Raw genomic sequence first — 25,773 nt, forward strand, 5'->3', positions numbered from 1 at the left:
ATTCAAGACTGCGTTCTATCAAAGTGAGGGAATAAGTAAAGAAAGGAGAAGATAATAACCCCAGAAATGCAACATAACAACAGAGGAAGAGATGACCAATGTACAGCAGAGTAAAGAATTAATCCATATCAGAGGAAGAGAAAAGACTATTCTAAGACGTTTCTCTGAAGTAAGAGAGAGTGTGAAAAAAGAAAGGAAAGATTACTAGGTATTTTTGACCTTGAAAAGGATTTTTCCACTTCTGTCAGAAGAGTGAGGGAAATAAATGGAAACAATGACAAGGAAATTATTCAATACAAGAAAAAAAATGCATAAAAAGGAAATACAATCATAACTAGCTCTGTGTAACAGTATATACATAATCACAATGATAAAAATACCACTTTAAAAACAAAGCAAAACAAAACAAAACAAAAAATATCTCTTTAACTACACTGAGAAAATTGTTAGGAGAAGTAGGTATGGGGGCAGGGTAGGCTTCCATAAAACAAAGTCAATAATCATCTGAAGTTGGAAAAATCAGTAAACAGTATGAGTATAATATTTTAAAGGACACAGACAAAGTTGAGAAGAGAAAAAAACATGATCTATAATGAAGACAGCTATCCAAGGATGGGGCAGGAGAGAAGCCTACACTTGCTTGTCTATTACAAGTCTCCCAGTACCCTCATTTTAACTAGTACATAACATTATTTTATGGTTAAAGATTAGAAGGGGATTATGTTCCCTTGGACACTTTAATTTCAGAATAGCTCCGCCTCACCCCCACCAATCTGTTTTTATTCACGACACGGACTTTTCAAACTGAAGACAACCTGACCTCTAGAATATCTGTCTGTATTTATCTGGTTTTTTCTTCAAGGTGTTATTTAACTTGTTCTGCTATTCCCTACATTTACTGTAAACTAGAAGTCCAGCTTAAAGTACTGATTAGATTCAGAGTAAATAATTTTACTTCATACTGCTTCTCACGAGGAGGCACATACTGCTAGGCTATGACTCTAAGTAATGCCATTTCTGATAACTTGATCAAATGTGACAATAGTCAGACTTGAACTTTATAAATGTATATTTCCCTTATGAAATTACAAAAAAAACAGTTTAAAATATCTGCTAAAGGTAATACTTTGTTACCATGTGAGTATTCCTTCCCCATCAATTTTTCATGTGATTTCAGTACTATTAAAGATGAGACCAGACTTTCTGCTTTATGGCAGAAAGTGAAGAAGAACTAAAGAGCCTCTTGATGAAAGTGAAAGAGGAGAGTGAAAAAGTTGGCTTAAAACTCAACATTCAGAAAACAAAGATCATGGCATCAGATCCCATCACTTCATGGCAAATAGATGGGGAAACAATGGAAACAGTGAGAAACTTATTTTGGGCTCCAAAATCACTGCAGATGGTGATTGCAGCCATGAAATTAAAAGACTCTTACTCCTTGGAAGAAAAGCTATGATCAACCTAGACAGCATATTAAAAAGCAGAGACGTTACTTTGCTAACAAAGGTCCATCTAGTCAAGACTATGGTTTTTCCAGCAGTAGTCATGTATGGATGTGCGAGTTCGACCAAAAAGAAAGCTGAGCACCGAAGAATTGATGCTTTTGAACTGTGGTGTTGGAGAAGACTCTTGAGAGTCCCTTGGACTGCAAGGAGATCCAACCAGTCAATCCTATAGGAGATCAGTCCTGAATATTCATTGGAAGGACTGATGCGAAGCTGAAACTCTAATACTTTGGCCACCTCATGCGAAGAGTCGACTCATTGGAAAAGACCCTGATGCTGGGAGGGATTGAGGGCAGGAGGAGAAGGGGACGATAGAGGATCAGATGGCTGGATGGCATCACCGACTCAATGGACATGAGTTTGAGAAGGCTCCAGGAGTTGGTGATGGACAGGGAAGCCTGACATGTGGCAGTCCATGGGGTCGCAAAGAGTCAGACACGACTGAGTGACTGAACTGAACTGAAAGATTACATGAAACAATTATTTCACAATGGGTTGCAAAATCAGTGACTTTTATCATTCATTACACACACACACACACAAATATTTCCTTGGAAAGAAAAGACAGCAAAAAAGAAAGAGAAGGGAGAAAAAGAAATAGAGCATGAGGAGGACTTCTTGTCTAATTAGCTGATTCTGCAAAGGAGGAAACTGATGACCACAGCAGTGACTCAGCTGTCATCACAAAGGCATAGAGACAGGCCCACTGATTTTTCATTCAGTGCTCTTCCATGTGCTTTTTTAACTTCTCCAGATATGAAATTTATAATATATACTACATTTTTAAAGTTTAGTTAAAGGAATGATTGTTGTGTGACTTTCAAAGAGAAAATACAAATCGGATTTGCATACACCTAAATGATCCAAAAGAATGTTATGTAAATTCCTACTTAAACATAAGCCCAGTTAAAAATTATGTATATTCATTCCTCAAAAAATTAAAAATAACACTACCATATGATCTAGCAATTCCACCTCTGGTTATGTAGCTGAGTAAAACCAAATCACTATATCAAAGACATATTTGTACCCCATGTTCACTGCGGCATGTTTTCCAATTCCCAAGATACAGAAACAATCTAAGTACCGATCAAAGGATAAAGGGAAAGAATAAAGAAAATGTGATATACACACATGATAGAATACTATTCAGCCATAAAAAAAAGGAAGTCACCCATTTATGCCTACATGGAAGGACCTTGAGGGCTTTATGCAAAGTGAAATATGTCGGACAGAGAAAAACAAATACTGTATGATCCCACTTACAGGAGGTACCATACCAAAAAAACACAACCAAAAAAGAGGTCAGATTTGTGGTTACAAGAGGGGAACTGAATAAAGGTGGTCAAAAGGTACAAACTCTCAGTTGTAAGATAAATAAATACTGGGCATGTAACATATAACATGATGACTATAGTTAACACTGAAGTATGTTGTATGGGAAAGTTGCTAAAAGAGTAAATCCTAACAGTTCTCACCATAAGGAAAAAAGTTTTATTTTAAACGTGGTAATCATTTCACAACATATGTAAGTCATTATGCTTAAACCTCAAACTTATATGGTGCTGAATGCTAATTATATCTTGATAAAGATATAAGATGTAAAAAAAATGAGGTATGTATATCCACACATTATCACTTAAAAGTTTTATTCAAGGCAAGGGCCAAGAACAAACAATTCATAGAAGAAATACAGCTAGCCCAAAAATATGGGAAAAGATTAATTAGAAATACAATTTAAAACAAAGACACATTATTGTCTATCTACTTAAAGTGCTTCTTGTTGTGGTGATAGTGATATTGCTTATTTTTTAAAGGATAATTATCAAGGCTCACAAAATTATAGTGACTTCTCATACACTACTAGAAAAGTGTTTATCTTGAGGCAACAGGTTTGCATATGATTTCATTTTCTTCTTTATTTATTTTATATTCCCCAAATTCTCTATAATGAACATTCAGAGAAGCAACGTTTTCACTATAACTGTTAGGGTAACAAGACACAACCACAAAAATGGCACACTGTGGATTCTTACCCGTATCCTCTTTGTGGCAGACATTCTAATATGTCATAGCAAAGCGCGAGCTGGTCATTTCGTTCACAGCTATAGATGCATTCTAGAGCTACTGCCATTAGTTGGTCCTGATCAGGAATGATTTTTTGCTGCAACTAGAGAAATAAAGCATGCTGTGTGAAATGTCAATAGATTTACATTCAGTTTTGCCATATACCAGTACCACTGTCAATAGAATATTAAATAGTGCAATTAATCAGCTGCAGAAACAAATCTTGGCTTTTTTTAGCTTACAGACTTTTGGGGTCTTTAATAACTCTAAATGAAATTGCATTTTAATTACAGAATCGGCGAGAAAAGACAATTTGTACCCATAAGCCTTGCATCTGCTGAAAACAGATTCTTCAATTTATGACCCATTCAAGATAAAGTAGACAGAAGAAACATAGTGAATTAAAAAGGCAATTCATTAAAAACAACATTTCTAACCCTAAAGCCAAATTTTATGTTTCAATTAAAAAAATATATAAAATTCCTTAACTAATATTCAGAGATGTTCAAACCTGCTATTTTTCAGTACGCATTAAGTATTAGTCATTTAACTCAACAGTACTGACATTTTTTTTCAAAAGAAGTCACATTGGAATGTGGTAATATTCATATCCTGAAACATACTCCATATTTCTGATGCAGAAAGATGGCTATTTAGGGTCACTTTTCCATTGCAAGACACAAAGGGTAAGAGCCATTCTTAGAGTATTTTCTGGGATATAGAGTTAACAGATTTGTGCCTTATTTTGTATTGCAGGCAGATTCTTTACCATCTGAGCTACCAGGGAAGCCCTTTCTCATCTATAAAACTAGGATATTAACATCTTCCTAATAGCACTGTGTGAGAATTAAATAAATTAATAAAAGTAAAATGCTTATATTATTGTCTCCAAAACAGAAGACTGAAAGTACTTTCTTAGCACCCTTTACAACAACAAAATAAGATTAAGATGATTTCCACAATAAAGATCTACTGCTTTTCAACATTTTAGTAGAAACTCACAAAAAAAAAAAAAACCCAGCAAAGTGATGAAGAGAAGCTGCCCAAAAAGGGTATTTTCTCAGTAGAAAAATCATATCAACAGATGAATAGAAGAAAAGGATAGAAAGAAGAAACAATGAGGTTATCAGGGAAGTAAAGTTTTCTAAAGTAGTTGGGCTACAGGATTTATATATATATACTTATTCAAGGTATTACAAAATAGATCATTAATTTGACATCAACATTTGACCAAGAGTAAGTTACCTAAGGTTGCAAAGTGACAAACTGGTGAAACAGGGGCAACGCAGGGCACAATAAAAGCGTCAGTAAAAATTAACCAAAGTAGCTAACTTTTCTCATTTTCTTATTGTGTGCCTGTGCTATGCTTAGTCGTTCAGTCGTGTCTGACTCTTTGCGACCCCATGGAGGTAGCCTGCCAGGCTCCTCTGTCCATGGTATTCTCCAGGTCAGAATACAGGAGTGAGTTGCCATGCCCTCTTCCAGGGAATGTCCCCAACCCAGGGCTTGAACCCAGGTCTCCTGCATTGTGGGCAGATTCTTTGCCATCTGAACCACCAGGGAAGCACTGTTGTGTGCCAGGTAATGTTTCTAAGTGCCTTATGTGCATTAATTCACAAATCCTCAAAACATCCTGTAAATAATACTGGTATTATTCCTATTTTACATAAAGGGAACTGTAAAAAAATTGCATGACATAATATACCATAAACAAAGTCAAAAGATAACCTATCAACTAGGTGAAATATTCACACTAGAAACCACAGAAAAACAACTAATTACACCAATACACATGAATTTCTAAAAGTTAAGGCACAAAGAGACCAAAATCCAAGTGAAAATTGGAAAAAAGACTGAGCAACAGAAAAAAGGTACGAATGGACAATTCACAAAAATGACTATGCCTGTCAAGCATAAGAAAAAATGATCAAATTCACACATATTCAGAGAAGCACAAATTAAAACAACACTAAAATGCCATTTTTCACCCATCGTGGTGGCAAAAATGTTTTGTATATGACAACATATTCTGTCTGCAAAGTTGTGGAGAAAGAGCCATGCTCCTACACTGCTGGTGGAAATGTAAATCGGAACAACTTATCTGTAAAGAAATGCAGTAATACCAACACAACCCAATCCTTAGAGCCCAGGATCCCCTTGTAGGAATATACCCTGAAGATATATATATGCCAACAACACAAAATAAATATGGACATTGTAGCTTAGTTTGTAATTATAAAATACTGCGAATAGCATAAAAAACTAGTGGGACTGAGTAACTGAGTTTTCCTTTTTAATTTACATAACCATACATGGCTAGTGGCTACCATACTGAATAGCACAGTCCCAGAGGCACTTTTCAACTTCCTAAGGAGTGTGAGTCCAAGCCCAGTAGGAAACTGCAGCTGAGAGTTTACAACGTTAAGCAGACAATCTCCTATATCCCCATTGCTGGGATACAGTCTCGGATGTTCAAGGAGAAGGGCCAAGGAAATATCCAGTGCTTCTACTCTGGACCCCGAAGGACCACGCCCTATGAGTATTGGAGAACTGGAAATATGGTAGTCTTTTTGAAACCTGAAATAGTGCAATCCCCATGTGAGAATGGTGGGCACAGCAAAACAAGAGTGGAAATTACTTGTACATAACACTTATTTTCCATCAGAATCACTGGATAAATGACAGTCAGATCTTGACTGATAGGTAGGGATTTATAATTAAAAGAAGCGAAAGTGTTAGTCACTTAGTTGTGCTTGACTCTTTGTGACCCCATGGACTACAGCCCGCCAGGCTCCCCTGTCCATGGGATTCTCCAGGCAAGAATACTGGAGAGGGTTGCCATGCTCTCCTCCAGGTGATCTTCCTGTCCCAGGGATTATACCCAGGTCTCCTGCACTGTAGGCGGATTCTTTACTGTCTGAGACACTGGGGAAGCTCTAAGTGATGGAAAGGGGCTTGATTATCCCAAGCAGAGGAAACATCCTCAAAGAACATAAAAAGGCATGAAAGAACCTGACAGTGAAAAGGTGAGTAGTGTGAGTGAACGAGTGCCTTCGTGGAGGGAAATGAGGCTGAAGAGGCAGACTAAAAGTAGACCCCAAAGAACTTTCTACACCACTTACCACAGCCCAACATTTACCCTGCAGACAATGGTAGGTCACCAGAGACTGTGCATAGATCATGATATGATCAAATCTGCATTGTAGAAAGATAACACTGATAGAAACAGAGACAGCAGATTGGAAAGAAAGAGCCCAGCAAATACCATTGTTCTCTGCTTTGATGTTGACAAATTCCAACAAAAACAAATGGCTATATGTTTTATTCAAAAGGCACATGCTAAACTGCCAAGTAAAAACAACAAAAAGCTGACTATATACAAAGGATTTACAAGACTCTGTAAAGAAGAAGGATCACAAACAAGATTACTGGAAAGAATTTAAAGTCACTTCTTTCTTCCTCATAAAACATTCATATTCAATCCATCCTGCTTCTCACATAGCATTCTGCTGTCATAAGCAACCCACCCTTGGCTCACAGTACACCACCCCAAACTTAAAATCAGAATACTAAGTGGAAGGTGCTTATGAGAAGACGGAAAACTTTGATCAATAAACAGAGACATTTCTGACAAACAGGCCTTCCAGAAACCTAAAACTGTGTGAGCTTAAGTAAGCAATGCTTTCCTTTCTGTCCTTATTACACTGGTCTATGACCACACACCTTAGAGGACTTCAGATTGCTAACAAAGGCAGTACAAGAACATCCAATTAGAATTAAGGACTGGAGGAGGCCTTCAAGGGCTTCTGCTCAAACCACAACCTGAGGCTTTAACTCTCACTACAAAGTTAGTGTCTCAAAGGACTATGCCATTCTGCTTCCATTCCAATGGAAAGGGAGGCACTAATCCCCTGAAACAGCATATTTTATTCATGGCTAAATTAAGAGGTTATTTATATTGCAAAAGTATGCCTCGTTTAAGAAAACAACTTACCACCAGTGAATCTGAACAAGTATCTGAACCCTATAGAAAGACAGATACACAGACAGACAGACAGACAGGTAGATCAGTCTTAAGCAAATATCCAGGGTGGGCTGCAGGCCCAGGCACTGCCCAGAGCCCTCAGAGGGCCAGAGTCCAGTTCCTCCCTCCCCTGCAGAAACCAAAGGGCACTCCTGCCAGGATCGCCCTCAGCTCCTCCGCAAACATTTGTTGAATGAATGAATGGGTTTCCCCTTCGCTGGTCTGTCCTCTCTGCTCACACTTGCAGAGGGGAGCCTTAAGGCCCTTCAAGGAAGTTCTGTGACTCCCTTGCCTTAGGACTTTCCCCAAAAGACCTGCTTCTGAAGCTGAGTCTGGGCACCCACCCTGTTGTGGTGTGGGGCAGAGGAAGGAGGCCCAGGAAGAGGGCTGCCCAGAGCCAGTCAGGCTGGGAGAGGGAGCCAACCAGCTGTTTTTCCCCCAAGAAGGCTCAGGGAGCCCCCTTGTCCCACTCAGTCTAGCGCCAGGGCCAGAGGGCATCATGAACAGCATCTCCTGTGCTTCTGCCATCAGCCCCATCCTCTCCAGTGCCCTGGGCACCATCTTCAGCAAGTGGGACCTCCCGGTCTTCACCCTGCCCTTCAACATCGCCGTGAAGAGTTATTTAGAATAATCAAAAGATCTCCTTGTGAGATCCTAAAGAACTTAATAAATATTTTGAAGGTCTTCAAGGGCAGAAATCTTTTCTTCTTCTATTGGTATTACAGTAAAGCACAATAGTTAAGAACATAGCTGGAAATTAGAAAATTTATGTTCGAACCTAAGGTCCTCTCCTTACCCTGACCTTGGGCAACTGCCTAACCAGTCTACATCATGATTTTCTTTTCCTGTAATATTAATGTAATAAACATATCTACCTCCTAGGATTGTTATAAAGACTAAATAAGTTAATACTTGAAAAGTGCCTGCCTATGGTAAGAATTCATTATCTTTCAACTATTAATATTAAAACTTTTTGGTACTGCCTTTTCCACAATGTAGTAGAAAGTCAGTACACTTCGAGTATATCAATCAAGATAAACATCATTTGATGAACTTTCAAAATATTTTTGGACTCAATTTATAAAACATTTTTAAAGAATAAAATGACAACCACTTCTTCTGGTTTGAAGAGAAATTACTTGCAAAGCCGAGTATTACAAATTTTGTAAATAAAACATAATTCCTAAGGGGAAAATGTACAGAGATTTTGAAGACGTTTCTACTTACATCAGGCTTGGAATGCTGAAATATCTTCAGGGGTAACTTTAAGTCCCCTTTTGCTAGAGTTACTAAATATTCCTTTAGCAGCTCATTAGCCACTCCAGGAGACTGCTTCTCACAGCGATGAAGAAAGGGAACCATCCACTGGTAGGCACTTGTCACGTACTTGTCCTCAGAACACTGAAAATGCATTTCACCAAAACACACACACATTAAGTTAAATATTAACACCTGGTAATAACAGACAAGTCATAAGGATCAAAGATAACCAGACTCACAAACAATGAAAGTCAACACTTTCTCTAACAGACACTCCAGTTCATGCCTCCTAAGGACCCAAGAGGCAGCAGGAGAATCACCTGCTGTCTGGGGCTGGCAGAGCCAACAGCAAGAGCACTGTAGCTCATCTCCTTAGTGCCATGAACACACTAGAGGGCCCTCACAGCCCCAGCCCAGCATAATGACAGATTTAGAAACATGGTTACTACAATGACAGCTAATTTAAATATGCCTAGCTGGGAGGCGGGGAGGGGGGCGGGGGAAAGGGGGGCAGTCATTCATAGATAAGCATGAATGAAGGGCAAAGAAGGTACAAAACCAGCCAGAAAGGTTTCGGATGCCTTCAGGAATTTATTCATAAAATTTAATTTTTTTTAAGTCAAGAAGCCTTCCTTTATTGACTAAGTTCTCTGGTTTGAAGGCTACTACATCTTTTGGCTTTGAGATACACATTTGTCAAAGTATATAGGGAACACTTAAAAAAGAAACTTTTAAAATCAAACCTACACTATTCATCAATAATCTTAGTTTTTCAATGTCTTTCATCTGCTGCAGTTCTTTCAAGGTTAGGGTTAAATCACACCCAGCTTCATAAACCAATGCTTCCAGAGTAACCAAATTATCACAGAGAACCAGCAAGCCAGGAATATTCCTCTCCATTCCAAGTCGAATAAGCGACAATGCACAGTCAACCTAAAAGGGAAAGGAGACAGTAAGTCTCTGAGTTTTATGTCTTCTTTCGCATATTTTCTAAAGTAAAAGCTCCAGTATAGAATCTAACTCTTACAGTCATTTTATATAAAATCACATTATCAATAATGTTCTTATTTAGTACAAAAACATTAGACTTCTTTACAAAATATACCAGCACCAAACTGCCTCAAAAGAATTAAATAATCTGCAAGAAATACTGAAATAAAAATAAAAGACAATCATCTTCAATTCATAGAGCATTACAGTTTTCAGAGCTGTTTTACATGTATTTGCCTACTTAGTTCTCAAAACATTAACAAGCTTGGGGTGTGGTGTGGGGACCATAGATATTAACAGTAAGTGATAATGGGCTTCCCCTGGTGGGTCAGTGGTAAAGAATCTGCCTGCAGGAGATGCAAGTTTGACCACTGGGTGGAGAAGTCTCCCTGGAGAAGGAAATGACAATGCACTCCAGTATTCTTGCCTGGGAAATGCCATGTACAGAGGAGCCTGGCAGGCTACAGTCCATAGAGTCACAAGAGTCAGACATAACTTAGTGACTAAACCACCACCAGTTCATGATAATGTGAAATTAATCTGTATTCATTAGACCATTCTGCCCCCAAAAGAACGTTTTACTTCCATATTCCTGTTCAGTACCTCTTCTTTCACAATGCCACCCATATATGACATTCAATAAATACTTGATGAATGACTAACTCTATACAACTATTTAGACCTTCTTAGAGCAAAACAAAGAACAATTTTCCTATAGATGCTCAACATACAGCAATTCCACTCCTATCACCTAATCCAATTTATAAAATGACATATGCTCATTGACAGCAAAATCATCTAATGCTGCCTTAACCCACAGTGCCTTATACCGCTCCTCACTTACTCCTTGACTCCTAGGATAATGATTATTTACTGAGGACCTACTAGGAACTGAGTACCATTCTAAATGTTAGGAACATAAAACTGAGTAAGATGAGATCTCTTCTTTCAAAGATATCTCCATCTCATAGGGAAACACAATCTGGTAAATTAATGACTGAAGTGGAGTAAGGGTGTCTGGGATCTCAAAGAAGAGGGCATGCAGCCCAACCTGACAGTCATAAAGCCATCCAGAGGAGAGACCACTTAAAATGAGTTTTAAAGAATCAGTGGATGTTAGTAAGTGAACAAAGAAGAAGGGCAGGAGAACAGCATGAAAGGGAGAGATGCGTGAGTGTTGTGAAAGTACAATCATTTTCATAAACTGAAAACAAAAAAGAAAAGGTATGAAGTGAAGGGGTGAAAAACAAGGCTAGAGTAGCTGGGAAGAGTCGGATAAAAAAGAACATCATTTGTTAAGTTAAGGAGTTTGCAGTTTACCTTGAAATGCAAATCCGAAGGATTTTTGACTGAGGCATGTCATAAACAGGCCTATACTTTGGAAAGAATATTCAGTAAGTGTTTATTGAATTAATGACAAATCAAATATGAATGAACTAGAAATGGGCTGGACCGAAATAAGAAAACTAGTTAGGAGAACAGTGATTACTAGCATCAGAAGACTCTTCACTAGTGACAAGAATAGCCCCCAGGGGACAGCAATATTTAAGGGACAAGTCAAAGACCCTGAGCCACATGGAGGAGAGGATTGTGAATGGCTCATACAAAGACACAGAAGAGAGTGAAATGATATCACAGAAGCCTAAGGGGAAGACAATGCAGGGACGAAGGGGCAGTGGTGTCAAAGGACAATGCTGTTGAACAACAAATGAGGGGGATCTGCCATTAAAAGGCTAACAGGGGGCCTTACTGATGGTATTTCCATGGAGTGGCAGGAGCAGCCAACACCAGGGAAATGAGCAAACACTGAGAAAGTGATTACCAGGAGCAGAGTGGCTGTGTCTGAGTCGAGCTGTGATAGAAAGAAGACAGCTAAAACAGAAGCCAGGAAGAATATATACACACAAAATAGTAATGACTTGAACTTTATGTTCAAAAAAGGTCGGGGGGAGAAAGTAGGTAATAGACCAGAGGTTGAAGATAAGAGGACAGAGAGAGAGATGAATGCTGGTACAATCCTGAGCAGCGAGTGGGGAGTGTGGAACCTAGAGGACAGGGGAGGAAAGACGTCCCAGTGAATCAAAGAAGAGGGCCCTCTTCCTCTGAGAAAGCTGGAAAGAGTAGGGCAGATGGAAATGATTTCTCAACTTTCTCCACGAAATACAAAGCACAGTCATTGCTGAAAATAATGAGGGATGCATTGGGGAGAGAAAAGAGTGAAAACGGGGGAGAGGAAACAATCACAGTACAGAGAAAAAACTCCAAGCAGTATTACAGATCCACCCAAAGCCCTTCGAAGACTCAGGAGTTGACAGATAAGGAAGTTAAAAAAAGAGAAGAAGAAGAAGAACTGCATGTTCAATTGAAAAGAGTGGTGCAAATAAACATATGAGGGAAAACTACTGGTAGAGAAGGCATAAGGCAAAAGAGAAGGGATCTGGCAATATCCCAACAAAAGTACATTTAATGTGAAGAAGGCTGCATCTACCTGTATACCAATTTAAAAAAAAAAAAACTCAGAAAATCTCAGAAGGTATGAAGAAACCTGATGCACACAATACAACTTTGTTCAAGCACAACTTTGACGTGCTTGAACATGCAGCACATCAGCAATCTGAAACCAACCCATTTTGTGATCCAGATCTGGGTTTCTAACATCAACTCTGTATTGGTTGCTTTCCAAAACACTTACCAAAGTAAAAATGTCTGAAAATCAAACTACTGACACCTTAAAGCAGGATCTACTACAACTTACCTAATTATACCACATACCCCAAGCCCTTACTAGATAAATGTCACCACTAAATGTACACATATTCGTAAACCAACAAACAAGTTTTCAAAAGCCAAATAGGCATAAAGGAAGAAGTAGTCCTACATCAATTAAATCTCTAAAAATGAAAAAGATAAAACTGTGTCAGATACCACTTCAATTATAGCACAAACCACGTGAAACATCGATACATAAAACAGAGCTAAAGAACAGTATCTCAATTATGAGCATTTCTAAATAACTAAAAGGATGAAAGAAACTATACAGCCAACTAAATAAAGCATCACCAAATCACTTTCTTCTCTTTACAATTATTCTTAATCACTAAAACAGAAATCAAGAGGTCTAGAAATTATAATCTGACTTCAAAATTTTGTATTTCAGAAACTGCTATTTTTTTTTTTCCGCTTTTGTTTTTAACAGACTTCATGTTTTAGAGCAGTTGTAGGTTGACAGCAAAAATGAACAGGAGGTACAGAGACAGCCCACATTAACCCTGCCCTCACACATACGCAGCCTCCTGCATCACCAATATCTGCCCCAGGGAAGCGCCTTTGTAACAGTCGATGAACCTATACTCACACACCGTTATCACTCAGTGTTCACCGTTTACATGAGGGTTCACCCTTGGTGTTTCCTTTCTGTGGATTCGGACAAATGTATGACAGGTACCCATCATTACAGTAACATAGAGAGTATTTTTACTGCCTTGAAAATCTTCTGTGTTTTGTCTATTCATCCCTCCACCACCAACCTCTGGCAAGCACTGAACTTTTTACTGCCTCCATCATTTTGCCTTTTCCAGAATGTCACACAACCGGTATCAAGCAGTATGCAGCCTTTTCAGACTGGCTTCTTTAACTCAGAAGAGGCATTTTAGGTTTCTCCACTGCTTTTCATGACTTGATTGCTCACCTCTCTTTTAGAGCTGAGTAATATTTCACTGTGTGGATGTACCACTGTATTTATCCACCTGCCCACTAAGACATCTTGGTTCATCAATTGTAACATATCATTCAAATAAAAGATATTAGTAACAGAGATAACTAGTGAATAGGTGGGGGGATGAGGGGAGTATATGGCAACTCTGTACTTTCTACTCAATTTTTCTAGAAATCAAAAACATCTCTAAAAAATAAATTATTAATAAAACAACCAAATAAAGAAGATAAGTGTAAAAAATAATTCATTTTGCATTCCAGTATAGGTCTTTTCCTCTGTTAGTGCTATTTTTTAAACCCCTGAATAAATATTTTGCAACACTAATTTCAGTCATTAAACACTAAAATTGGTATTGGCAGAAAAACAGACATACAAATCAATAAAACAGAATTGAGAGTCTAGAAATAAACCCACATATACATGAACAATTAATTTATGGCAAAGGAGCAAAGAACATACAATGAAGAGAGGACAGTCTCTTTAATAAATGGTGTTGGGAAAACTGGACAACCACATGAGAAAGAATGAAAGTAAGACTATTACTTCATACAAAAAAATCAACTCAAAATGGATTAAAGACTTGAATGTAAGACCTGAAACTCTAAGACCTTTAGAAGAAAACAGAGGCAGAACATTCTTTGATATCAGTCTAGCAAAATCTTTCTGGATCTATCCTCAGGCAAGGGAAACAAGAGAAAAAAACAAATTAGTGGAACTATATCAAAACTAAAGAGCTCTGCAAGCAAAGGGAACCATCAGCAAAATGAAAAGACAACCTACCAAATGGGAGAAGATATTTGCAAATCATATTTCTGATAAAGGGTTAATATCCAAAATATATAAAGAACTCATACAAATCAACACAAAAAACAAAAACACAATTAAAAAACAGGCATAGGAGCTGAACAGACATTTTCCAAAGAAGACATACAGGTGCTCAACAGGCATGTGAAAAGATGTTGAAAATCATTAAAATTAGGCAAAAGCGAATCAAAACCACAGTGAGATATCACCTCATGCTCAAAACAATGCCCATTTTCAAAAAGGCAAAAAATAAGTGTTACATCTAGAAGTTCAGCTAAAAACCACAAAGTGCTCCAACAAAACTGGTTCAAACAAGATCCCTTTCCTCGTAAGCCAGAGACAACAGTCAACTATAGGTATTTATAAATTCCTGTAAATGTAAATCAAATGATGACTTTGTTCTTAAAAGGGATCTATCTACATGGTATACAGCCTACATTTGCCTATACAAACTACAAAAATTGCACCTTTTCAACTCACTTGATAACTTTCATCAATTATTACCAGGTTGAGTTTCTCATGAATCAGCAAAGTAATAAGGGCTTTGCTTACCCTGACCCCTATGAATATCCTGACCCCTACCAATATCCTGCATCTGGTCATTTACAGACACAGGATATTGGTCTAAGACTACAGTTTTTAACGGGAGCAGTACTGTCCACCAGGGGGACAGTACTAAGTTATCAAGTGAGAGGCAATTCTGCCTTTCCTAAGGATTAGTGGAACTTATACCATTAAATGGGTGGAAGCCAGGATGCCAGACATCCCACCATGCACAGGGAAGTCCTACACAACCACCTCGCCCTAATTTCTGCCTACCTTCTCAAATATCCTGAAAAAAAAAAAATTTACCATGAGTTGATCACATTTCATTCGTGATGTTTAATTCAGCAATACCCCTCAATCTATTGGCAAATGTCAGCTGTCTTGTTCAAAGTGATTTCTCACAGACTTCAGTCTCTTTTTTAGTGTATTCATGATGAAGCATTTATAGATTTTATTTATCACCGTTAAGTCACTGTGTTAATTTTTTGGAGACTGTTTATGTAAATGAGATATGTCCATGATTCTCACATCAGGATAATAAGAAAGTATTACAAAATAGTTGCTACAGAAAAAAAATACTATGGATCTGAGAATTGAGAACCACTTTTTTAGGTTAATTTATCTTGCTTTCAGTCACTGAGAGCTGTGCAACTGTCCATTTTTATATGGACTTCATAAGAAAGACTGTGCAGAGACCTAGATTACGTCTGGTTCTGCTACTGTGTGTCCCTGAGCAAGTAGTTCACTTTCTCCTCTGTGAATCTCAGTTTGTCTACCTATAATATAGAAAATCAGACCAGAACCCCTCCAGAGATTCTTTTCATTCTGGTACCTTAAAATTCTAAACATTTTCAAATGTCCTCAGTAGTCTTCCAAAAACCTGAAAAAGTCAATCATATATATTTTTGGCCACCCATGAAAAAGCTGGATCTGTAATAATCCCATCAGCTCCAAAATAATTCATCTTCAATTCTATGAATACTAAAAAACAGGAATTAGACTAAGCAGAAATTCAAGAACTCTATCAAATGGAGACACAGGGCCATGACAGATACACTAACTAGAAGTTTAAACGAAGGGGTTTCTTCCTTCCTACAGGTGCAACTGCTCGTCAGACCTTCTGGAATGGTCCTTCAAATGAAAACCTGATGTTAGGACAGGAGGTCCAAAGCCAAGACTACAAGTAGAATGAAAAAGACACCCACTAGCCAGACCCTGGATGAGATTTCAAGAGGCTCCGAACTATCAACTTCTATCCACCAGGATGAAGACAACTTTTGCTTCCATTTGCAGACAATTCAATTAGTGGAATTTTTAATGGTCTCTCCTGGATGATTTTATTTGTTATCACTGAGTCTAGTAAGATCTAAGCCCCTAAAAAACCCAAGGTACTGGAAAGGTAGGCAGCAAGCAGATCCGGAGTCACCCAGTCTATTAGTGGAAGAGATTCTCTTTTAGATCTCCTAAGCTTCGGTACTTCCCTAGTGGCTCAGTAGTTAAAGAATCCGCCAACAATGAAGGAGACCTGGGTTTAATCCCTGGGCTGGGAAGATTGCCCTGGAGAAGGGAACGGCTACCCACTCCAGTATTCTGGCCTGGAGAATTCCATGAACAGGAGCTTGGTAGGCCACAGTCCATGGGGTCGCGAGGAGTCAGACACGACTGAACAATCTTCACACACTCACAAGCTTTGGTACAACCCTCATCTGTCTCTTCCACACCCCTCTCTGATGAAGCTGGGACACATCTCAGCTTCATGGGAAACTGAGAGAAATTATGTCTTGGATTTCAGAGAAGCATTAGAAACAAAAGTTCAAACAGGGTTCCTGAAAAGCAAAGTAATCATCAACTACATTTCTGCAACATGACAGGGGGACAAATCAAGCATTTCAACGTTGATAAAAAATCTTTTAAATTAAAATGTTATGAAGCCTATTCAAGCATACATGGAAAATCTGTAACAGTGTGTACATACTTTGCAGCTTATACTTTATAAAGAAAGATTTTTGAACAACTTTTCTGCTATTTGCAGCCAGAACACACACTGAATGCTGAGCATCTGCCACAGCACTGCAGCCTCACCTGCCGGGCGTAATGTTCTATTTCCTCTGCTCTGCTCCCGTACCAGCCCATCACCTCCTCCACTGCCAGCCGGGAGCTCCGGTACCTCAGCAGCTCGGGCTGTGCGGTGTACAGGAACTCACTTTCATCCGGAAGACTCGGCTCAACCACCATTCTGCAGAGCACAGAAAAAACAACTAATAACTGGCTGAAATGCTGGGGAAAATGAGTTTATGAGAGAGAGAGAGGAAGACAGAGACAGGGAGAGAGCAGTTACTGAGACTGGCAGGATGGATGGATGGACACACTTGTGGGAGGGTGTGTTTGTGTGTGTTTTCCTATATGCACGGGTACATAAGATACATGGGAAATTTGCAGAACGCTTTAGTTTCCTATTAGCTCTCCCAATTAAAAAAAAATCAGAATGGACAGTAAATAAAAAAAAAATTATGCCCCCAATCAATCAAGTATTAAATAAAATCAGACTCACCCTGGGTAGCTTTAAAATGCACATGGCGGCGTACCTGCCACAGGCCAACTAAATCGCAATGACTGTGGTGGCCAGCCAGATCCAGTTCAGTAAAGACACCCCAAGGTGACTCTGAGCCAAATGTAAATTAAGAAGCCTTGTTTCCCAACTTCATAAAAATAAGAAGAAATATGCCTTATTTATGATGCTAATATAACTTTAGTAGGTATCAGCAACATAGTAATGCACTGATATTTGCAAAATTAGGAACTACCCTATACTACCTGCCAACAGGAGGGGAAAAGAAACAACATTAAAGGAAGGTACACAGGAAGAACATCACAGGGATCATGAATTATGAGGCGTTTTTACGAGGATGATGCTGGCCAATTCCCTTCAATGGTTAAGAACTGAAAAAGAAAAAAATAACAACTTAAACTAAGATATTTCAGATATAAATAGAGGGAAAGACCATGTTCCATTAGGGATATTCATTCATCTAAAGTAAGTCTGGGGTGAGTTGCCATTCCCTTCTCCAGGGGATCTCTCTGACCCAGGGATCAAACCAAGGTCTCCTGCATTGCAGGCAGATTCTTTACCACTGAGCCACCAGGGAAGTCCCTAAAGTCAGTCAGTAAATAACAAGTGGTATAATTATTACTAATGTAAGGGAATGTGCTTTGGAGTCAGCACTGAAATGCAATTCTATTACTGAAAGCTGTGAAATCTTGCAAAAATTAGTTAAAACTAGTCTAAGATTCATTTTATTCATATCAAAAATGGGGAATAACACTATGCAAGAATTTTCAAATTAATATAAATAAAATATGCAGAGAATATTGTCTGGCACAGAGCAGGTGTTTAACTTTTATTTACTTAGGTATTCTTTTCACTGGAATTATTAGCTGTTCTAGTATCTCACCATATCCAAAGCTCACAAATATTTGGGTGTTTTATCCACATGCCTCAGACAACCTACTGTAGTTAAAACTGGGTAGTCATTTAACTAGTTTCACAACTTGCGTTAACATCTGACCTGTGATTTCTCCTCATCTCTGAAGCATAAAAGTCACACCCAATCTCCTGAAATCTTCCCATTTCAGAGGAAAAATATCCACAAGCAACTTAAGAGTTCCTTTGATATTTTGTTTTCAGTCCTTAACTTACTGCCCTCTCAGCACTGTGAATTTGAACATTTTCTCCTCCTAGAAACATACTTGTCTTCCATTCCAGCATGCCATGCTGTTACGCCATACTGTCAAGTCATGCACATTCCATCTTTCTGGCTGCTCCTTTTCACAGTCATCTTTGCTAGACTCTCCTCCCAGAGCCGACTGTTAAATACTACCTCTTCCAAATTCTCCTGCTCTCCTGTCTTCTCACTACATTCTCTCTAGGTCTCCTGGTAGACTCTGCAATATAAATTCACCACCATATTTTCACACCTAACCCAGACTTCACTTGAAAGCACCAAAACTGCCCTTCTATTTGCTCTTAGGCATTTCAAATGCAACAAGGTCAAAACTGAATTCACGCTATCTGGAGGAAATAGTTACCTTTGTTAAAACAGAAACATGATTCTATCGTCCTCATGACTATTTGTAGCCTGTCATCTGCCTTAAAATATTCTAGCCTCATCTTGGTGCCAGTGTCACTTCTGTCCTGTACACTTCAACAATACAGGTCTTATTTTCAGTCCTTAAAGGGGCCCTTGCCTTGAGCCTCCCAAATGTTCTTCCCTCTCTTAAAACACTCCCTTCACTCATAAGCCAAACTCACCGGTGCACTGAGCTAAATCTTATCGATCCTTTGAATCTCAGATTTCACATCACTTCCTGTGGAAAACTCTCCTTGACCTCCACCAAGTTTAGGTCTCCCAGCGGCCCTTGTACTTCACTTTCATAACACTCATCACATTAGTAATTTATTGCAGCAGCATCTTTCCTGCTAGATGATACACTTCATGAATACAGAAACGGCATGTTTTTCTTCCTTCAGTATTCTTGAATGGAGCAGAGGACAGAATTACAGTAGATCCTTGAGCAACATGAGTTTGAACGGTGTGGGTCCACTTACATTCAGGTTTTTTTTCCAACAGTAAATACTACAGTACTACGCCACCCATGGGTGGCCAAATCCATAGATGGGGAACCTCGGGTATAGAGGGAAGATGGATTATAAGTCATAGGCAAAACTCTGACTTCACAGAGTGTCAGGCCCCACTAACCCCTTTGTTGTTCAAGGAGCAACTGTAAATGAAAAAGCCACAAGGTATCCCATAACCTCACTTGCCGATACAGAGAATCACCAGACGTAATCACCAGAGGTGGAAGATGCAAGGTGGGAGAAATGGTTAGGAGGTAGGGGAAAGGCAATAAAATAGATGAATTAAAAAAGAAATGTCCTGCAAATCTGTATCAGCTTCAAAAACATCTTCTCTTTTGTCAGCCTTTTCCTAGCTTTTCATTTTTACAGTTGTAAGACTCCCAGCACAGCAAGTTTAGCTTACAATTTAGCTTACTGTTGTCTGAGAAGAAATGCCCTTATTCCTTCTTATCTCTTTCTCAGAATCATAAAAAGGCACAGGCTAAGGAGAATTGGGAAGCATCACGTGACTGGAACAGGGCTCTCCTCAAAAAGCACCGTCTTAAAGTGAAGACCACACACCTTTCCTTCTACTGTATCCACCATCAATCTCCCACCTTTTTCAACTTATCTCTGTCTTCAATCTCTCATTACTCATGCCAACTGTGGATTTCTAGTTAAATATGGCTGATATATACCATGCATTAAGCTGAAATTACACTGAAATGATGGTAAAAGATTAAAGGGGAGTGGGGGGTCACGTAAATGCTCAAAAAGGAAAGGAGTATATGGAGCAAAAGAAACGAAACCACTATCTTCCACTGAAGCAAGTCCACAGATGATGGCCATGACTAAAAACATCAAAAGTAGCTATCAGTTCAGTTCAGTCGCTCAGTCGTGTCTGACTCTTTGCGACCCCATGAATCACAGCACGCCAGGCCTCCCTGTCCTTCACCAACTCCCATAGTTCACCCAGACTCACGTCCATCAAGTCAGTGATGCCATCCAGCCATCTCATCCTCTGTCGTCCCCTTCTCCTGCCCCCAATCCCTCCCAGCATCAGAGTCTTTTCCAATGAGTCAACTCTTCGCATGAGGTGGCCAAAGTACTGGAGTTTCAGCTTTAGCATCATTCCTTCCAAAGAAATCCCAGGGCTGATCTCCTTCACAATGGACTGGTTGGATCTCCTTGCAGTCCAAGGGACTCTCAAGAGTCTTCTCCAACACCACAGTTCAAAAACATCAATTCTTTGGCTCTCAGCCTTCTTCACAGTCCAACTCTCACATCCATACATGACCACAGGAAAAACCATAGCCTTGACTAGACGGACCTTTGTTGGCAAAGTAATGTCTCTGCTTTTGAATATGCTATCTAGGTTGGTCAACTTTCCTTCCAAGGAGTAAGCGTCTTTTAATTTCATGGCTGCGGTCACCATCTGCAGTGATTTTGGAGCCCAGAAAAATAAAGTCTGACCTGTTTCCACTGTTACCCCATCTATTTCCCATGAAGTGATGGGACCAGATGCCATGATCTTCGTTTTCTGAATGTTGAGCTTTAAGCCAGCTTTTTCACTCTCCTCTTTCACTTTCATCAAGAGGCTTTTGAGTTCCTCTTCACTTTCTGCCATAAGGGTGGTGTCATCTGCATATCTGAGGTTATTGATATTTCTCCCGGCAATCTTGATTCCAGCTTGTGTTTCTTCCAGTCCAGCATTTCTCATGATGTACTGTGCATATAAGTTAAATAAGCAGGGTGACAATATACAGCCTTGACGTACTCCTTTTCCTATTTGGAACCAGTCTGTTGTTCCATGTCCAGTTCTAACTGTTGCTTCCTGACCTGCATACAAATTTCTCAAGAGGCAGATCAGGTGGTTTGGGATTCCCATCTCTTTCAGAATTTTCCACAGTTTACTGTGATCCACACAGTCAAAGGCTTTGGCATAGTCAATAAAGCAGAAATAGATGTTTTTCTGGAACTGTCTTGCTTTTTCCATGATCCAGCGAATATTGGCAATTTGGTCTCTGGTTCCTCTGCCTTTTCTAAAACCAGCTTGAACATCAGGAAGTTCACGGTTCACATATTGCTGAAGCCTGGCTTGGAGAATTTTAAGCATTACTTTACTAGCGTGTGAGACGAGTGCAATTGTGTGGTAGTTTGAGCATTCTTTGGCATTGCCTTTCTTTGGGATTGGAATGAAAACTGACCTTTTCCAGTCCTGTGGCCACTGCTGAGTTTTCCAAGTAGCTATACAATTCTGTTATTCAGAGACTGGAGTAAATAATAGAACATTCCTTTAAAAGAATTCAAAGTAGTTGCTTCAGGAGGGCAGGATACAAAAAAAGGGGAACAAAGGAGTATGGTTGTTGTTTTTTAAACAAAATTTGCAGAAAATCTTAAACTTTTAATCTATTTGCAACTACACAGAACTTTAATAAAAAAAAAAAAATTTTAAAGCATGTAACAGCAAAAACACAGGGCATTCGATTGCTATTATAACCAAACTCATCAGAGTGAAAAAGGTTAACTAGGAGTTAGATATGCTATGCACTTAGATATCAACAGCGAAAGATACAGAATGAAGGGTGAGTGCCAACATGAAGAAAGTCCCAAATTTCACTTGCAATGATCACACTACTGCTTAGGGCTTTTATTTATCATTTATCAGACAGTTCATACACATAGCTTAAAAAAATGTAAAAATATAAGATGACTCATATCAAATGTAAAAATGAGCAATGAGCATTTATCTGACTGTGAAGAGTAAGGCAATAAAGGGATTCAAATGCCCCTTGTACGGGCTTTCAGCCCCACACCTCATCACCCACCCACTTCTACAGAACTTGATGCCTCAATGTTCTGAGGCTTTCCACGGTAAAGTCTTATAAAAGTGAAAATCAAAACTGAATCAAGAACAAAACTGCACACATACCACAATAACAGCTATGAAAAACATACCTGTATATGTCAAAGACCGAAAAGGAATACCTCAGAATGAGAAGAGCTGTTACATAAGGACCACTTGTAGAATAACTCCTTGGTAGCCATTCAATATTTTTTCATTAAATTTTTTAACATACCTTGAGTACAGTCAAGCTGTTAAAAAATGTCCCTCAAACTCTCAAGCAGGGACCACCATCCAGTAAACCACCCACCACACACCACCTGCACTGGGCCTGCTATTCATCCATCCTACAAGGACATGAAGCGCTCTCCCCCTGGCTCATTCTTACCTGCACTCCAGCTCCTCACACCAGTCTTCATCTCGGTGCTTATGTTCGTGCCAAGGAACGATCACCAAGGAATCACCGTCATAACTTAACATTTCAAAAAAAAGCACATACATTTAAAAGACACATTACCTCAATGACTGGAAACATAAGGAACATAATACAAAAGTAATCAATCCTGTAACCTTAACCTCCAAGATTTCTTTTTATGGTATCTTAAGTAGTATATGACACATATCACATACAATAGGCAAATAAAAAATACAAAACTGCTGATTTCTCTTTGATAGTAAAATGGTTCAAAAAGAAAAGGAAAATTCAAAACAAAAAAGTTAACGAGAAACTAAAGGTGGTATGGCTGAGTTCACTCAAACATTCTAAAATATTTATCAAAACTCCATATTTTATATTTTTAATGCTAACATAAATGGTCCCCTGCTCTCAAAAAGTGTACAACCTGACTTCCTGTGATCACAGAACTGTTCTCTAACTGGGTTATCCAATACAGTAACTGCTAAGCTACATATATTCATATCAATCATTTGAAATGTGACACTGATACCAAGAAACTTTTAATACTTTTTAATTAATTTTATTTAAAATTTAAATAGCTACATGTGGCTGGTGGTGCCTATACTGGACAGCCTAACAGCCAGAAGTGAAGTGAAAGTCACTCAGTCATGTCTGACTCTTTGCAACCCCGTGGACTATACAGTCCATGAAATTCTCCAGGCCAGAATACTGAGTGAGTAGCCTTTCCCTTCTCCAGGGGATCTTCCCAACCCAGGGATTGAACCCAGGTCTCCCCCATTGCGGGCAGATTCTTTACCAGCTGAGCTACCAGAGGACACAGCTAATAATCAGAGTGAAGAAATAATTCTGCAAGTTAAAAATATCACCAATAAATGATAGAAGGAAAATTGTAAGAGGCAAAGATAAGTCCTGATTGCACGGCGTTAAGAATAAATTAAAAAGGAAGAATGAAACGATGTAAGACAGCAGAGCAAAGCACTATGAAGGAAGAGACAAGGAAAGCATAAACCCACCGGTCTTTTAACCAGCTGTACAGTACTTGGCACATGACTTTCTAAAGTGAAGCACTTCCAACCACTAAAGTAACTTTTAGCTCTAATAGTCCGTAAATCTATGAAAACAACACAAACATCCTGAACTAAGAATGAAGACAAAAATTCTAAAAACAAATTTCAATCACCTTGCTTTTATAGTTCAATAAAACATCTTATCTCATATTTGAGTATCAATGGTAGTACTTTCCTAAAATTTATCATAGCCTCAGAGAAAGGACTGCACTTTTGTATAGTATGAGGTTATGTTTTGCAGTTTCTTATCTTCCTAAGCTATGGAACAGGTCTTACACAAAAAATACTTCATAAGCATTTGGGGAAAAGGTAGGTAGTCTTTATGTAGATAGCAGCAGGAAACTGCTGGGGGGTTACAAGGAACAGAGAAGCTGTGAAGACCTGGAAATCAGCAGGGTTGATTTATCTATCTATAGCACCCACTCCACTGTTCTTGCCTGGAGAATCCCAGGGACGGGGGAGGCTGGTGGGCTGCTGTCTATGGGGTTGCACAGAGCCAGACACGACTAAAGCGACTTAGCAGTAGCAGCAGCAGCAGCATCTATGGGCTTCCCTGGTGGCTCAAATGGTAAAGAGTCTGCCTGCAGTGCAGAAGACCCAGGTTCAATCACTGGGTTGGGAAGATCCCCTGGGGAAGGGATACGCTACCCACTCTAGTATTCTGGCCTGGAAAATTCCGTAAACTGTACACTCCATGGGTCACAAAGAGTCAGACACAACTGCTGAAGTTATTATTATTGTTGCAAATTTTCTGAAGTCAAAGTTCCCTGTTAGATATACATAAGAAATTTATTATATTGTTTTTAAAACAGAATTTTACCCACTTTTTAGCTAGCATGCAATGTCTCAGCAAACCAAAAATACATTTCTGAAGGCATGTGACTTCATGGTTTTAAATTTCAGTCGTATAGACGATTAATTACAATAGACACCAAAATCACAGTATTTCATTTGTCACCAAGTAAAAAACTATTTTATTTCCTTCCACATCAGTAACTAATACTTTATCACAGATCACTGAATAGGTAGAAAAGAAAACATTTGGATACAACAATGATAATAATGCTCACTCTTCCAAGATAAGAATAAATTGTAGCAATGAATTGAGGAACAAGGAAAAAATTAATTCAGCAAACTATTACCGCCTTTTCCAATTACAGCAGACATGGTTCCATAAGCTACACAAAATGTTTTTCAAAAGACTGAGAAAAATTTATCATAAGTTGAGATTTGCATTTTCTCTATAAAATACATATTATATATAAGGATTACTACTAAAATGATCAGTAATGGTGTGGGGCTCTGAGCAAAGTAACATTTATTTGGCACATGTTTGGTAAAAAGACTACAAAATTTGGTAAAAAAGACTAGAAAATTGTAAGACTTTGTCAACCTTCAATAAACTGAAATGCATAAGAAAACATGCCTATTTTTATCAAATCACACATTAAAGACAGGTTCTGCTCTGAGACTCACTCCAAAAAGCAGGCCTAAAGAGCCTTAGGTTGATAAAGCATTTTTGCTCCATTTTCAGGGCACAGCACAACTAAATGTTTCTACGTGTTTCTAAATGTGATCACCACTGATATAATGGTAAGAATACTAACAATAATACATTAGGAATGGCCAGCATAGCATAACCTTTAATATTTATTGATTTCTCACTATGGACCAGACACGATAAACTGCTTTTAATATGCAATACCTAAGTTGGTCCTACCTAGGCAATGGCACCCCACTCCAGTACTCCTGCCTGGAAAATCCCATGGATGGAGGAGCCTGGTGGGCTGCAGTCCGTGGGGTCGCTAAGAGTCGGACACGACTGAGCGACTTCCCTTTCACTTTTTACTTTCATGCATTGGAGAGGGAAATGGGAACCCACTCCAGTGTTCTTGCCTGGAGAATCCCAGGGACAGG

General features: G+C 38.9%; 1 protein-coding gene across 2 annotated transcripts in view; it reads right to left on the reverse strand.

Annotated features, from left to right (window-relative positions):
• NBAS (neuroblastoma amplified sequence) overlaps positions 1-25,773 on the reverse strand; it is a 334,237-nt gene that overhangs the window by 188,041 nt on the left and 120,423 nt on the right. For both annotated transcript variants that reach the window (XM_010852089.1, XM_010852088.1), the window contains exons 22-26: positions 22,760-22,843; positions 16,994-17,147; positions 9,604-9,789; positions 8,824-8,997; positions 3,542-3,675 (exon numbers count right to left, since the gene is read on the reverse strand). In XM_010852089.1, coding sequence (XP_010850391.1) covers positions 3,542-3,675; positions 8,824-8,997; positions 9,604-9,789; positions 16,994-17,147; positions 22,760-22,843 — 732 coding nt within the window. The remainder of the gene's footprint in view (positions 1-3,541; positions 3,676-8,823; positions 8,998-9,603; positions 9,790-16,993; positions 17,148-22,759; positions 22,844-25,773) is intronic.

This window comes from Bison bison, unplaced genomic scaffold (genome assembly GCF_000754665.1).
Source record: "Bison bison bison isolate TAMUID 2011002044 unplaced genomic scaffold, Bison_UMD1.0 scf7180017864307, whole genome shotgun sequence".
Taxonomy (NCBI): domain Eukaryota; kingdom Metazoa; phylum Chordata; class Mammalia; order Artiodactyla; family Bovidae; genus Bison; species Bison bison.